Genomic DNA, 15,000 nt, shown 5'->3' on the forward strand with positions numbered 1-15,000 from the left:
CCCGAGGCATAGGACTTGCTTCAACTTATTAACATTCACTATCGCTGACGTCTTTACCGGCTTTGGATTCAATGTACTCAGCTTTCGCAGTCAGAATGGCCGAGCGGTCTAAGGCGCTGCGTTCAGGTCGCAGTCTCCATTGGAGGCGTGGGTTCAAATCCCACTTCTGACAGCTTTCTATCAACTGAGTTAGGTCCTTACATAAGTGGAGGACCACTTTTCACCTGCATGTGTTGTTGCAAAACAACCCTGTGGATTCCACACATCCTTTTGAAATAGTTCCATCTTACACCTGGAATCTGTTGGATCTGGTGAGCTTAAAAAATCATGCGCAGGGTTCCATGGTGTAATGGCTAGCACTCTGGACTCTGAATCCAGTGATCCGAGTTCAAATCTCGGTGGGACCTGCTGTTAAAGATGTATTACATTTATAGGACTCTGTCCTTTCTACGTAGTCAAGGTCAGCACTTGACAAAATCGGACTGTCCCAACATAAACCTTGGTAACACCTTGCTACATGTCGATCTCTTATAGATTCTAAATACATTCTGCAAGATATTTTCACCCGATGCATAGAACTTGCTTCAACTTATTAACATTCACTATCGCTGACGTCTTTACCGGCTTTGGATTCAATGTACTCAGCTTTCGCAGTCAGAAAGGCCGAGCGGTCTAAGTCGCTGCGTTCAGGTCGCAGTCTCCATTGGAGGCGTGGGTTCAAATTCCACTTCTGACATCTTACTATCAACTGAGTTAGGTCCTTACATAAGTGGAAGACCACTTTTCACCTGCATGTGTTGTTGCAAAACAACCCTGTGGATTCCACACCTCCTTTTGAAATAGTTCCATCTTACACCTGGAATCTGTTGGATCTGGTGAGCTTAAAAAATCATGCGCAGGGTTCCATGGTGTAATGGCTAGCACTCTGGACTCTGAATCCAGTGATCCGAGTTCAAATCTCAGTGGGACCTGCTGTTAAAGATGTATTACATTTATAGGACTCTGTCCTTTCTACGTAGTCAAGGTCAGCACTTGACAAAATCGGACTGTCCCAACATAAACCTTGGTAACACCTTGCTACATGTCGATCTCTTATAGATTCTAAATACATTCTGCAAGATATTTTCACCCGATGCATAGAACTTGCTTCAACTTATTAACATTCACTATCGCTGACGTCTTTACCGGCTTTGGATTCAATGTACTCAGCTTTCGCAGTCAGAAAGGCAGAGCGGTCTAAGGCGCTGCGTTCAGGTCGCAGTTTCCATTGGAGGCGTGGGTTCAAATCCCACTTCTGACAGCTTTCTATCAACTGAGTTAGGTCCTGACATAAGTGGAGGACCACTTTTCACCTGCACGTGTTGTTGCCAACCTCAAACAACACTCTGTATTACAGACCTCCTTTTCAAATAGTACGATCTTTCTTCAGGTATTTTGTCCCCCTATTCTTCAGTGGGTTTTGTTTTGAAGGGGTACCTGAGGCATAGGACTTGCTTCAACTTATTAACATTCACTATCGCTGCCGTCTTTACCGGCTTTGGATTCAATGTACTCAGCTTTCGCAGTCAGAATGGCCGAGCGGTCTAAGGCGCTGCGTTCAGGTCGCAGTCTCCATTGGAGGCGTGGGTTCAAATCCCACTTCTGACAGCTTTCTATCAACTGAGTTAGGTCCTTACATAAGTGGAGGACCACTTTTCACCTGCATGTGTTGTTGCAAAACAACCCTGTGGATTCCACACCTCCTTTTCAAATAGTTCCATCTTACACCTGGAATCTGTTGGATCTGGTGAGCTTAAAAAATCGGACTGTCCCAACATAAACCTTGGAAACACCTTGCTACAAGTCGATCTCTTATAGATTCTAAATACATTCTGCAAGATATTTTCACCCGATGCATAGAACTTGCTTCAACTTATTAACATTCACTATCGCTGACGTCTTTACCGGCTTTGGATTCAATGTACTCAGCTTTCGCAGTCAGAATGGCCGAGCGGTCTAAGGCGCTGCGTTCAGGTCGCAGTCTCCATTGGAGACCTTGCTACAAGTCGATCTCTTATAGATTCTAAATACATTCTGCAAGATATTTTCACCCGATGCATAGAATTTGCTTCAACTTATTAACATTCACTATCGCTGACGTCTTTACCGGCTTTGGATTCAATGTACTCAGCTTTCGCAGTCAGAATGGCCGAGCAGTCTAAGGCGCTGCGTTCAGGTCGCAGTCTCCATTGGAGGCGTGGGTTCAAATCCCATTTCTGACAGCTTTCTATCAACTGAGTTAGGTCCTGACATAAGTGGAGGACCACTTTTCACCTGCACGTGTTGTTGCCAACCTCAAACAACACTCTGTATTACAGACCTCCTTTTCAAATAGTGCGATCTTTCTTCAGGTATTTTGTCCTCTTATTCTTCAGTGGGTTTTGTTTTGAAGGGGTACCCGAGGCATAGGACTTGCTTCAACTTATTAACATTCACTATCGCTGACGTCTTTACCGGCTTTGGATTCAATGTACTCAGCTTTCGCAGTCAGAATGGCCGAGCGGTCTAAGGCGCTGCGTTCAGGTCGCAGTCTCCATTGGAGGCGTGGGTTCAAATCCCACTTCTGACAGCTTTCTATCAACTGAGTTAGGTCCTTACATAAGTGGAGGACCACTTTTCACCTGCATGTGTTGTTGCAAAACAACCCTGTGGATTCCACACATCCTTTTGAAATAGTTCCATCTTACACCTGGAATCTGTTGGATCTGGTGAGCTTAAAAAATCATGCGCAGGGTTCCATGGTGTAATGGCTAGCACTCTGGACTCTGAATCCAGTGATCCGAGTTCAAATCTCGGTGGGACCTGCTGTTAAAGATGTATTACATTTATAGGACTCTGTCCTTTCTACGTAGTCAAGGTCAGCACTTGACAAAATCGGACTGTCCCAACATAAACCTTGGTAACACCTTGCTACATGTCGATCTCTTATAGATTCTAAATACATTCTGCAAGATATTTTCACCCGATGCATAGAACTTGCTTCAACTTCTTAACATTCACTATCGCTGACGTCTTTACCGGCTTTGGATTCAATGTACTCAGCTTTCGCAGTCAGAAAGGCCGAGCGGTCTAAGGCGCTGCGTTCAGGTCGCAGTTTCCATTGGAGGCGTGGGTTCAAATCCCACTTCTGACAGCTTTCTATCAACTGAGTTAGGTCCTGACATAAGTGGAGAACCACTTTTCACCTGCACGTGTTGTTGCCAACCTCAAACAACACTCTGTATTACAGACCTCCTTTTCAAATAGTGCGGTCTTTCTTCAGGTATTTTGTCCTCTTATTCTTCAGTGGGTTTTGTTTTGAAGGGGTACCCGAGGCATAGGACTTGCTTCAACTTCTTAACATTCACTATCGCTGACGTCTTTACCGGCTTTGGATTCAATGTACTCAGCTTTCGCAGTCAGAAAGGCCGAGCGGTCTAAGGCGCTGCGTTCAGGTCGCAGTTTCCATTGGAGGCGTGGGTTCAAATCCCACTTCTGTCAGCTTTCTATCAACTGAGTTAGGTCCTGACATACGTGGAGAACCACTTTTCACCTGCACGTGTTGTTGCCAACCTCAAACAACACTCTGTATTACAGACCTCCTTTTCAAATAGTGCTATCTTTCTTCAGGTATTTTGTCCCCCTATTCTTCAGTGGGTTTTGTTTTGAAGGGGTACCTGAGGCATAGGACTTGCTTCAACTTATTAACATTCACTATCGCTGCCGTTTTTACCGGCTTTGGATTCAATGTACACAGCTTTCGCAGTCAGAATGGCCGAGCGGTCTAAGGCGCTGCGTTCAGGTCGCAGTCTCCATTGGAGGCGTGGGTTCAAATCCCACTTCTGACAGCTTTCTATCAACTTAGTTAGGTCCTTACATAAGTGGAGGACCACTTTTCACCTGCATGTGTTGTTGCAAAACAACCCTGTGGATTCCACACCTCCTTTTCAAATAGTTCCATCTTACACCTGGAATCTGTTGGATCTGGTGAGCTTAAAAAATCATGCGCAGGGTTCCATGGTGTAATGGCTAGCACTCTGGACTCTGAATCCAGTGATCCGAGTTCAAATCTCAGTGGGACCTGCTGTTAAAGATGTATTACATTCATAGGACTCTGTCCTTTCTACGTAGTCAAGGTCAGCACTTGACAAAATCGGACTGTCCCAACATAAACCTTGGTAACACCTTGCTACATGTCGATCTCTTATAGATTCTAAATACATTCTGCAAGATATTTTCACCCGATGCATAGAACTTGCTTCAACTTATTAACATTCACTATCGCTGACGTCTTTACCGGCTTTGGATTCAATGTACTCAACTTTCGCAGTCAGAATGGCCGAGCGGTCTAAGGCGCTGCGTTCAGATCGCAGTCTCCATTGGAGGCGTGGGTTCAAATCCCACTTCTGACAGCTTTCTATCAACTGACTTAGGTCCTTACATAAGTGGAGGACCACTTTTCACCTGCATGTGTTGTTGCAAAACAACCCTGTGGATTCCACACCTCCTTTTCAAATAGTTCCATCTTACACCTGGAATCTGTTGGATCTGGTGAGCTTAAAAAATCATGCGCAGGGTTCCATGGTGTAATGGCTAGCACTCTGGACTCTGAATCCAGTGATCCGAGTTCAAATCTCGGTGGGACCTGATGTTAAAGATGTATTACATTTATAGGACTCTGTCCTTTCTACGTAGTCAAGGTCAGCACTTGACAAAATCGGACTGTCCCAACATAAACCTTGGAAACACCTTGCTACATGTCGATCTCTTATAGATTCTAAATACATTCTGCAAGATATTTTCACCCGATGCATAGAACTTGCTTCAACTTATTAACATTCACTATCGCTGACATATTTACCGGCTTTGGATTCAATGTACTCAGCTTTCGCAGTCAGAATGGCCGAGCGGTCTAAGGCGCTGCGTTAAGGTCGCAGTCTCCATTGGAGGCGTGGGTTCAAATCCCACTTCTGACAGCTTTCTATCAACTGAGTTAGGTCCTGACATAAGTGGAGGACCACTTTTCACCTGCACGTGTTGTTGCCAACCTCAAACAACTTTATGTATTACAGACCTCCTTTTCAAATAGTGCTATCTTTCTTCAGGTATTTTGTCCCCCTATTCTTCAGTGGGTTTAGTTTTGAAGGGGTACCTGAGGCATAGGACTTGCTTCAACTTATTAACATTCACTATCGCTGCCGTCTTTACCGGCTTTGGATTCAATGTACTCAGCTTTCGCAGTCAGAATGGCCGAGCGGTCTAAGGCGCTGCGTTCAGGTCGCAGTCTCCATTGGAGGCGTGGGTTCAAATCCCACTTCTGACAGCTTTCTATCAACTGACTTAGGTCCTTACATAAGTGGAGGACCACTTTTCACCTGCATGTGTTGTTGCAAAACAACCCTGTGGATTCCACACCTCCTTTTCAAATAGTTCCATCTTACACCTGGAATCTGTTGGATCTGTTGAGCTTAAAAAATCATGCGCAGGGTTCCATGGTGTAATGGCTAGCACTCTGGACTCTGAATCCAGTGATCCGAGTTCAAATCTCGGTGGGACCTGCTGTTAAAGATGTATTACGTTTATAGGACTCTGTCCTTTCTACGTAGTCAAGGTCAGCACTTGACAAAATCGGACTGTCCCAACATAAACCTTGGTAACACCTTGCTACATGTCGATCTCTTATAGATTCAAAATACATTCTGCAAGATATTTTCACCCGATGCATAGAACTTGCTTCAACTTCTTAACATTCACTATCGCTGACGTCTTTACCGGATTTGGATTCAATGTACTCAGCTTTCGCAGTCAGAAAGGCCGAGCGGTCTAAGGCGCTGCGTTCAGGTTGCAGTTTCCATTGGAGGCGTGGGTTCAAATCCCACTTCTGACAGCTTTCTATCAACTGAGTTAGGTCCTGACATAAGTGGAGGACCACTTTTCACCTGCACTTGTTGTTTCCAACCTCAAACAACTTTATGTATTACAGACCTCCTTTTCAAATAGTGCTATCTTTCTTCAGGTATTTTGTCCCCCTATTCTTCAGTGGGTTTAGTTTTGAAGGGGTACCCGAGGCATAGGACTTGCTTCAACTTATTAACATTCACTATCGCTGCCGTCTTTACAGGCTTTGGATTCAATGTACTCAGCTTTCGCAGTCAGAATGGCCGAGCGGTCTAAGGCGCTGCGTTCAAGCTGGGGAACAATAGTCCGTCAAAGAAGGGGAAGAAGGGGGAAGGAAGGGGAAGAAAGGGGGAAGGAAGGGGAAGAAGAGAAAAGAGGAGAAAAGGGAGGAAAAAGGGAAAGAAGGAAAAAGAAAGGAGCAATGTGGGGTTTTATATCTATTTCTATTAGATAAATGAATTTCTAGCTGCCTAGACACAAATATAACACTTTTGATGTTTTTGGACATGCCGCGAATGGGACTCGAACCCTGGACTCCGGGAATGCGCAGGTGCGTGCGCATTCATCATAAGATGACGAATTTCCTCCTATTTTTCTACACATTATGTAGTTATGAGAATAGTTTCTTGTGGAATAACACCTACCTGCACTACCTCCCACTCCACAGGACTCATCACATGACATGAGTGGAGGATCTTTCCATTCCTGACCCTCAGTAGGACATTTCTTCTACTGTACATCAGAGACAACCTCCCATATCAACTTGTAAATCACATACCATGTTTCTGTTATTGGATGTTGTCATCTACTTCATCATTATAATAATCACCATTATTATTGTTATTGATGTTGTTGTTGTTGTGCTGCTGCTGTCATTAAAAACACCCACTCATACATTGCTGTAAACCAGTTTTGTTTGTTTATAGAAATAAGAATTATAGAAACTTGAATTTAAACAGACCATGAAAGGTACAATAATATATCAACTCAGACTCAAGATAAAAACAGGGCATATGGAATTAAGTAACGCAGTAGTCCCCTGAGTTAAATACAAACATTTAAAAAAACTATTTACAATAAAACTGTTATTTACAAATATTAACTATTTACATCTTTTTCCTCATGTCCTCCAACCATTTGTCTTTCGATAAGGCTTCAGAGTGAGGGCAATACACCTTTCCACGGTACTGGCTGTGTCCAGTGGCAGCAGTGCGGAAATGGCCACACTTTTTGCAAGTGTTAGCGTTCACAGTTCGCCTATATGGCCTTTTAGGGGTGGGGCCAGCTTCCACTGTGCTGGTAGGCGCACTGGTTTGTGGATAGCTGCCCTGAACTACTGGCACAGGAAAGACTACCTGAACCAGTCCGGATGGTGTGAGGATGTGAGGTGTGACGATGGGTCCTGGTGCTGGTGCTGGTGGGGTGGCATATAACTGTCTCTTCACTGGTCCCTTTGGCCTTATGTTGACTGGGAGCTGACCAGATCCCATCTGCCTCTGTTTGGCCTGACCTGCTGTACTCTGCGGCAGCCGGTACTGATGTTCCTGTCGTGCCGGCGTGGGTGCAGCAGGGAGCACTCTTGCCTCCTGAAGAGGCTCATGGGATTCTGGGAGGGCTGGAGGCAATGCAGTGCCCTGGAGCAGCACAGAGAGCTCCTGGTTTTTTCTGGCGGATATTATGCCACCGGATGAGCGTGTTCTGATTCACCTCCACCAGCTGAATTTCAGATCCCTGCATCACCCGGCAGTTGCCAACAACAAGCTGCCTTACCTTACGGTAGTCCCTCAAAATTAAGGACCACCGGGAATCAGCCCTCTTACCCTTCTTTGCCGGGCTTTGATGAATGTAGCACAAGCGAATGAAAATGTTTTCCACCAACCGACAGCAGTCAGGCCACTGGGCAGGTGAGCTACTCGCACCTAACATGCAGCGGGTGGTACTCTCCACACCAGGTGGTTTTGAGGGCGTCTTTGGCGTTCTGAACCGTCCACTCAAAAGTCTCTCCTGATGTCGTGCTGCATAAACCACCCGCTGCTTGTCACCTGCATCCAGCTTGTCCCAAAGTGACACTATAGCACTCGCCTGTTGGTTGCTGAGACAAAGTGAGGTCTGATGCCGAAGCTCCACCAAATACTCAGCAAGTCTGTCCACGTGCTGGTATCCGGGGAGATTTTGGTCATCAACAGCCTGTAAAAAAGATGTAACAGTTTAGAAGATGTAAAACTTTCACTCACAATACTTTGTTTGTGTATTGATAAAATATGTTAACATATGTTATCAAAAATAGTGAAGAAGCATGCTCATATCTACATACATATTCGAAAACGAACACAGTTAGACGTACCATGTCTTCATCTTCAGCGTGAATATCATCTTGATCTTCAGAGGATGAACTAGAGGCTAGAGTGCAAAGAGCCACGGAGGATGAGCCAGGTGCCAGGGTGGATGTGCCAGGTGCGAGGGATGTACCAGGAGCCAGGTTTGATGTGCCAGGAACCACCGAGGATGTGCCAGGTGCCAGGGTGGAAGTACCAGGAGCCAGGGTGGATGTGCCAGGAGCCAGGGAAAGAAGAGCTGATGAAATGGCGGAGGGATCAGGAGTCTGAGAGGCTGAAGCCTGAAGAACCTCCAGGTTCAACACTGTGGGATCTTCTGTTATATCAGCAAAGCCCTCATCATCCTCCATGTTGTCCTCCACGTCATGCTGTTCAATTAGTTTTGCAGCTTCCTCTGAATCAGGGTGCATATCCTGCAGGGCCTGACCAGTCTGCCGGAACAGATACTGCATCCCTATGAGCTCTCCTGAAACAACAGAAGCAAATTGGATTGTTTACAAAAGTTGATACAGCTAATCAAGGGTTTAAAAACGGAGGTAAATTACCAATGTAATCACAAATGCTCACCAGTGTACCGTGAGGGTGGACAGAACTCTGGTACCACCTTCCTGCCAAACAGCTTCTCATAATTATTGTTGACAGAGTGAAGCAGGTCACCCGAGTAGCTGCGCAAAGAAGATGGTCCAGTGGACAGAGCAGCAACCCCACGGTCCTGGTTCCATCGATGAAGCCCTTCCAGGAGATATATCTGGAAGTTGAGACTGTTGGCACTGGTCCCTAAAAGTACACATTAAATACATAGTAAATATCAAACTATGAAATATTCTTGGATTTATACAGCATATAGACTTAAATGTCTGACAGACACAAACCTGGTATGAAGCGGTTGAGGTGTAGATGAAAAGACTCTAGTGATGTAGAGCCTCTGGCACATCTGTACACAGGTAACCGCACACCTCCCTTTGTGAGCTCCCCTGTTTTGGTGTATAGAGCAACACCTGGTGGGTCCTGGATGCATTTGACGTGCTTTCTCTGGACACGCCAGATGTGCTCCATCCTCTCGCTGTCAAACAGGGGAACACCAAGGGAGTCGTTACCTCTGCTGCCCATCAGCATCCCCAGCAGCTCCTCCAGCAGGTGAATGGTGCGCTCCTCACCACGGGTCCTCCTCCGACAGTGGAGAGCCATCTCCTCCCTGGACAGTTGTTTGCTGATGTCGGCCATCAGTAAGGGAGGGCAGACCCTGGGACCGAAGCTGCTGCCTTTTGGCTTCGCGCAACATAGCTAAATCAGCTGCATCCCACTCAAATATGCTCGCTGAAAGGCGTGACATAAATACTGGGTACAGCTGATGAGCATCTGTTGTGCATCCCAGGGCAAGTCTGCGCATGAAGTGCCAGATATCCAGCCTGATAATAATGTCTGGCCAGCCGCTGAATCTGGCCTTCAGCTTGGTCTCTCCTGCCTCTGTGCAGCAGCCACAGTCCACATATAAGGCAACAGGGGGATCCACACCAGCCTGCTGGTACCTCTTCACCAGGTCCGCTGCCATCAAGTCCAGGCCAGCTCCCTCCTGAGCGGTCAGCACACTGATGAGTACCTGACCGTACTCATTACCCACAGAGGTTAGCCAGTGCGCCGTCCCTTTGGCTGTTCCAGCAAGCTTCTTGGTGATCTGAAGCACACACAATTTAGAGGACCTCTGTGAACATGATTCAGAAATACAGGCAGTAGTTAATAATATATGTATAAGACTATACAACCAGCTGTGCTCCTAGGAAAACTACATGCAACCCCACTATGGACTGTCACTTTAACACTTCTCAACGGTGCAATATTCACTGTACTATATTTCTATATACTTCTTTATATCCCTCACCCAAGTACTGCATGCTACTTATTTGATGTCTTTCTGCTGCTGTAACATTGCAAATTTCCCCATTGCGGGACTAATAAATTACTTCTTAATCTTAATATAATTGGCAGATTTTAAAGAAAAAGATTATTTAACCTTTCTGGTGGAATCCATCTTGAGGATAGTGCCATATGTGGATGTAATCCTGGCCTTGATGTCTTCCAGCCTCGTCAAAATGTCCTGGCTGTAAACTGACAGGAGCCACTTACAGCTCGGCACCACAGCAGGCTCTGGAGGCTCAGGGAACGACAGGGGCAGCAGTGCAGGGTCGCTTGAGGAAGTCCACACACTCTGTGGTGTACTTCGCTGCACGATGCAACCACTCCTCTGCGTGGTTCTCCTTCAGCTGCTTTAAAAGTCGTGTTGGGCTGTTACCCAGGCCTCTCTCCCGCAGAAATCGGATCACCCGGATGTCACACGCAAACCTTGATCATAGACAGATATATCAGTAAGTGTATTTTACATACTGCATTTCTACGTGAAAAGGCAAGAGAGTAAAGAGACGTTACTCACTTTTGTGTGAGGAGGACCCGAAATTGTGACTTGCGTGCCAAGTCCAGTTGGGTCAGGACAGTCTGACTCCAGGACACGTGGCTGGATCTACATTTGGTGCAGGTTAGTGTCTCTGTCACCATATTGTACATCCTGTCCACGTCCAGGACTCGGCGTGCCCTCTTGTGCAGACCCGCTCCTGTTAGTTGGTGCCGTCCACAGGCAAGGTTGGGACAGACCACCTTCACCTTCCACAGCTTGTAGGGCATCCAGACCAGAAGCGGATGGGCAAAAAAGCGGTCTGGAGCCGGAGCCTGATGGTAAAGGGGGCTAGGCTGTGGTGGAAAGTACCAGAGCCTCAGATTGTCTTGAAGCTCTAGTTTTCCTTTTGGCCCCATCTTGAACAGAGACTTCACAATCCATTTGTGGTCTTCAGGTGGCAAGCCTTCTGACCACAAACGGGGCAGCTCTGTCCTGGAGTCAGCAGTCTGTGCAATAACAAAACAATGCATCAACATATTTTATTATGATGAAAGACGCTGCTTATGCTCCGCAGTATGAAATTAAATGTTAAATTACTCACTAACACAGGGGCACACACTGCTGTGGTAGTGAGGCCAGGCACCGAAGCCTGAGTATGTGTCTGAGGGTCTGGAGCCTGTAAATACACAGCAAGGAATATACATTTACAACACAATCAAACCTTATTATTAGTTCAAACAGCCGTTCTACATGAAACAATATTATTGAGGTTTCAAATTTTATTTTAGATATGAATGGTTTTTAATACTGTAATAGTCTTGGGAAAACCTATATGTAAAATACTTACTAAGATAGCAATGCTGGCCGGAGAACTTGTGGGGTGGTTAGTGGCTTGGGTCTGTAAAGCATTCAGTGTAAGTGATTTGTATTAAAAACACAATTTAAACAGTTGCAATTTGATCTGTATTTACCTGTGTTACTCTCCTGGTAGCACTAAGATTTGGCTTTGCAGCCGTGACATGGGAGCCACCAAATCTAGGCTTTGTAAACTGAAAGGCAATAGAGCAAAAGGCTGTGTCACGAGAGGGTTATATTGTAAAACAATCATTCAGTGAATGTTAATAAATCTCCAAATACCATTGACAAATTCAACAGGGGTCGCTGCTTTGGGATCGCACTGCCTGCTGTACTTTGTTTCTGCCCCACAGTGCCTGGGAGGGTGGGACCCACTGCTGCTGCCTGTTGCCCCACAGTGCCTGGAAGGACAGGAGCCACTGCTACTGCCTGTGGCCCTGTGGGACCCTGGGCAGTACTTGCTGTGGTTGGCTGTTGTGTCATGAGTACATACATTAGGGTTGTGTATATATACATAGATATATATATATACATATATATATTACTTATATTGACACGGGTTACCTTCTGAGTGTGGAATCCACATGTACACTGTCTCACATGACCAAACAAAGACTGATGTGAATGTGCCATTCCTGGACATTTCTCAATCTATAAATAATAGATGAATTGAATTAGGTTCATACAGCTTAAGTTACTGCTTTTCATTTATAAAATCTATTGTGACAGTTACATTTATTGTGATAGTATATAACAATGCAAATTAGTGCCATTTATGTACATATACCTTTTGATAAAGCTGGTACCACTTCTTCTGCCTGGGAGCTGGCCTGTTTCCCTCCTCTGCAGGCCAGGACCCAGTGTTGGCAAACTTCCTCAGCCGTGACATCCACTCTGAGTCTGACATTCCCTTGTGTGATTTCGAAGATGTTGCCTTTGGTGACAGAAATGCATGATAAATTGTAAATACATGAAAACAACGGGTGGAAGAGGCGAGCCAGACCATCAGTCTTGTAATATTGTAATAATCCTATGAAAAACCCAGTTGTGGCATAAGGGTATTATTAAACAGATGAAAACTAAAATTATCGAAGGTAGCTAAATAAATGTTTATGAGAACATGACATATAAATATATATATATATATATAACCTATTACATTAGCAAACAACGGCGGCAGATAAAAAGTGAAATAATGGTGAAAGTGTTTGTAAGGTAGAAAACTAAATAAATGTATATGACAACATGAAGTGACAGGGGAAATTACTGTTATATTTATAGTTATGTCATACCACTGTATTAAATGTGTAAATACTGAGAGTCAGCTGTATTCATACTGTAACCCCCCAACCCCCCACCCCCAGCCCCCCACCCCCCACCCCTCGGCCGACACAAGAAAAAGAAAGCCAGTTTATAACGTAGAAAACTAAATAAATGTCAATGACAACATGACAACAGGGGAAATTACTTCTATGTTACTAGCCAAAACCCTAGAACCCACTTAAATAAATAACATTAACAAATGTCCGTCGATGACAACCAGCGAAATCCCCGTCAGATAACAGAGTTTACTTTAACGCATTTAACTAAATAAATGGATATGACAACATGACAATACGGGTGGAATGACTTCTATACTTAAGGGCAAGTCATGCAACTGTATTAAATGTGTAAATTCTTACCATTTTGATGTGTAACTTCGGTTGTTTCAAATGAATGAATTGGTAGCTTTAGCGCCGTAACGTGCTAACGTAAAGCTAGCGTACCGTAACCTCCGGCGCAGGTCCTCTGGGGTCAGCACGTCTTCTAGGACCGCCCCCTCACGCACCGGAGGTAGCCCCGCCCAAACCAGCTGTCTCCAACATTTCCAACATTTCCGCCTTGTGATTGGTCAAATGTTGGAAATGTTGGAGAGGGGGGAAGAATCCGCCGCTGCAATTGGCCGCTGAATGTTGGAGACGCGAACGTGATTGGCTATCGGGGCAGAAGTCCTCCAACATTTCCAACATTTCCCCGGACGATCCGGCGGCTGCTGGCGTTCAGGTCGCAGTCTCCATTGGAGGCGTGGGTTCAAATCCCACTTCTGACAGCTTTCTATCAACTGACTTAGGTCCTTACATAAGTGGAGGACCACTTTTCACCTGCATGTGTTGTTGCAAAACAACCCTGTGGATTCCACACCTCCTTTTCAAATAGTTCCATCTTACACCTGGAATCTGTTGGATCTGGTGAGCTTAAAAAATCATGCGCAGGGTTCCATGGTGTAATGGCTAGCACTCTGGACTCTGAATCCAGTGATCCGAGTTCAAATCTCGGTGGGACCTGCTGTTAAAGATGTATTACGTTTATAGGACTCTGTCCTTTCTACGTAGTCAAGGTCAGCACTTGACAAAATCGGACTGTCCCAACATAAACCTTGGTAACACCTTGCTACATGTCGATCTCTTATAGATTCTAAATACATTCTGCAAGATATTTTCACCCGATGCATAGAACTTGCTTCAACTTATTAACATTCACTATCGCTGCCGTCTTTACCGGCTTTGGATTCAATGTACTCAGCTTTCGCAGTCAGAATGGCCGAGCGGTCTAAGGCGCTGCGTTCAGGTCGCAGTCTCCATTGGAGGCGTGGGTTCAAATCCCACTTCTGACAGCTTTCTATCAACTGAGTTAGGTCCTGACATAAGTGGAGGACCACTTTTCACCTGCACGTGTTGTTGCCAACCTCAAACAACACTCTGTATTACAGACCTCCTTTTCAAATAGTACGATCTTTCTTCAGGTATTTTGTCCCCCTATTCTTCAGTGGGTTTTGTTTTGAAGGGGTACCTGAGGCATAGGACTTGCTTCAACTTATTAACATTCACTATCGCTGCCGTCTTTACCGGCTTTGGATTCAATGTACTCAGCTTTCGCAGTCAGAATGGCCGAGCGGTCTAAGGCGCTGCGTTCAGGTCGCAGTCTCCATTGGAGGCGTGGGTTCAAATCCCACTTCTGACAGCTTTCTATCAACTGAGTTAGGTCCTTACATAAGTGGAGGACCACTTTTCACCTGCATGTGTTGTTGCAAAACAACCCTGTGGATTCCACACCTCCTTTTCAAATAGTTCCATCTTACACCTGGAATCTGTTGGATCTGGTGAGCTTAAAAAATCGGACTGTCCCAACATAAACCTTGGAAACACCTTGCTACAAGTCGATCTCTTATAGATTCTAAATACATTCTGCAAGATATTTTCACCCGATGCATAGAACTTGCTTCAACTTATTAACATTCACTATCGCTGACGTCTTTACCGGCTTTGGATTCAATGTACTCAGCTTTCGCAGTCAGAATGGCCGAGCGGTCTAAGGCGCTGCGTTCAGGTCGCAGTCTCCATTGGAGACCTTGCTACAAGTCGATCTCTTATAGATTCTAAATACATTCTGCAAGATATTTTCACCCGATGCATAGAATTTGCTTCAACTTATTAACATTCACTATCGCTGACGTCTTTACCGGCT

General features: G+C 45.3%; 1 protein-coding gene and 21 non-coding genes across 22 annotated transcripts; 21 read left to right on the plus strand and 1 right to left on the minus strand.

Moving 5' to 3' along the window:
• The first annotated feature begins 89 nt into the window (after positions 1–89).
• Positions 90–172, plus strand: trnal-cag. Its single transcript has one exon. It is a non-coding gene; the product is annotated as a tRNA-Leu (tRNA).
• Positions 173–335: 163 nt separating this feature from the next.
• trnaq-cug lies at positions 336–407 on the plus strand. The gene has a single exon. It is a non-coding gene; the product is annotated as a tRNA-Gln (tRNA).
• Positions 408–899: 492 nt separating this feature from the next.
• On the plus strand, positions 900–971 carry trnaq-cug. The gene has a single exon. It is a non-coding gene; the product is annotated as a tRNA-Gln (tRNA).
• A 246-nt stretch (positions 972–1,217) lies between these two features.
• trnal-cag lies at positions 1,218–1,300 on the plus strand. Its single transcript has one exon. It is a non-coding gene; the product is annotated as a tRNA-Leu (tRNA).
• A 264-nt stretch (positions 1,301–1,564) lies between these two features.
• Positions 1,565–1,647, plus strand: trnal-cag. Its single transcript has one exon. It is a non-coding gene; the product is annotated as a tRNA-Leu (tRNA).
• Positions 1,648–2,178: 531 nt separating this feature from the next.
• On the plus strand, positions 2,179–2,261 carry trnal-cag. The gene has a single exon. It is a non-coding gene; the product is annotated as a tRNA-Leu (tRNA).
• A 264-nt stretch (positions 2,262–2,525) lies between these two features.
• trnal-cag lies at positions 2,526–2,608 on the plus strand. Its single transcript has one exon. It is a non-coding gene; the product is annotated as a tRNA-Leu (tRNA).
• A 163-nt stretch (positions 2,609–2,771) lies between these two features.
• Positions 2,772–2,843, plus strand: trnaq-cug. The gene has a single exon. It is a non-coding gene; the product is annotated as a tRNA-Gln (tRNA).
• A 246-nt stretch (positions 2,844–3,089) lies between these two features.
• Positions 3,090–3,172, plus strand: trnal-cag. Its single transcript has one exon. It is a non-coding gene; the product is annotated as a tRNA-Leu (tRNA).
• Positions 3,173–3,436: 264 nt separating this feature from the next.
• Positions 3,437–3,519, plus strand: trnal-cag. The gene has a single exon. It is a non-coding gene; the product is annotated as a tRNA-Leu (tRNA).
• Positions 3,520–3,783: 264 nt separating this feature from the next.
• Positions 3,784–3,866, plus strand: trnal-cag. The gene has a single exon. It is a non-coding gene; the product is annotated as a tRNA-Leu (tRNA).
• A 163-nt stretch (positions 3,867–4,029) lies between these two features.
• On the plus strand, positions 4,030–4,101 carry trnaq-cug. Its single transcript has one exon. It is a non-coding gene; the product is annotated as a tRNA-Gln (tRNA).
• Positions 4,102–4,347: 246 nt separating this feature from the next.
• Positions 4,348–4,430, plus strand: trnal-cag. The gene has a single exon. It is a non-coding gene; the product is annotated as a tRNA-Leu (tRNA).
• Positions 4,431–4,593: 163 nt separating this feature from the next.
• On the plus strand, positions 4,594–4,665 carry trnaq-cug. Its single transcript has one exon. It is a non-coding gene; the product is annotated as a tRNA-Gln (tRNA).
• A 246-nt stretch (positions 4,666–4,911) lies between these two features.
• Positions 4,912–4,994, plus strand: trnal-aag. Its single transcript has one exon. It is a non-coding gene; the product is annotated as a tRNA-Leu (tRNA).
• A 264-nt stretch (positions 4,995–5,258) lies between these two features.
• trnal-cag lies at positions 5,259–5,341 on the plus strand. The gene has a single exon. It is a non-coding gene; the product is annotated as a tRNA-Leu (tRNA).
• A 163-nt stretch (positions 5,342–5,504) lies between these two features.
• trnaq-cug lies at positions 5,505–5,576 on the plus strand. The gene has a single exon. It is a non-coding gene; the product is annotated as a tRNA-Gln (tRNA).
• A 246-nt stretch (positions 5,577–5,822) lies between these two features.
• Positions 5,823–5,905, plus strand: trnal-cag. The gene has a single exon. It is a non-coding gene; the product is annotated as a tRNA-Leu (tRNA).
• A 1,117-nt stretch (positions 5,906–7,022) lies between these two features.
• Positions 7,023–13,213, minus strand: LOC117773136. Its single transcript, XM_034604835.1, has 14 exons — positions 13,179–13,213; positions 12,284–12,430; positions 12,061–12,147; positions 11,779–11,967; positions 11,613–11,690; positions 11,489–11,539; positions 11,243–11,317; positions 10,735–11,147; positions 9,125–9,462; positions 8,820–9,029; positions 8,456–8,718; positions 8,261–8,374; positions 7,687–8,103; positions 7,023–7,550 (listed from the first exon to the last, which is right to left on the minus strand). Exons 1-14 carry the CDS (start codon positions 13,179–13,181, stop codon positions 7,023–7,025), a joined length of 2,913 nt encoding a protein of 970 aa, XP_034460726.1. The 5' UTR covers positions 13,182–13,213.
• Positions 13,214–13,748: 535 nt separating this feature from the next.
• Positions 13,749–13,820, plus strand: trnaq-cug. Its single transcript has one exon. It is a non-coding gene; the product is annotated as a tRNA-Gln (tRNA).
• A 246-nt stretch (positions 13,821–14,066) lies between these two features.
• trnal-cag lies at positions 14,067–14,149 on the plus strand. The gene has a single exon. It is a non-coding gene; the product is annotated as a tRNA-Leu (tRNA).
• A 264-nt stretch (positions 14,150–14,413) lies between these two features.
• trnal-cag lies at positions 14,414–14,496 on the plus strand. The gene has a single exon. It is a non-coding gene; the product is annotated as a tRNA-Leu (tRNA).
• The last annotated feature ends 504 nt before the right edge of the window (positions 14,497–15,000 follow it).

The sequence above is a fragment of the Hippoglossus hippoglossus genome, chromosome 13 (assembly GCF_009819705.1).
Source record: "Hippoglossus hippoglossus isolate fHipHip1 chromosome 13, fHipHip1.pri, whole genome shotgun sequence".
Taxonomy (NCBI): domain Eukaryota; kingdom Metazoa; phylum Chordata; class Actinopteri; order Pleuronectiformes; family Pleuronectidae; genus Hippoglossus; species Hippoglossus hippoglossus.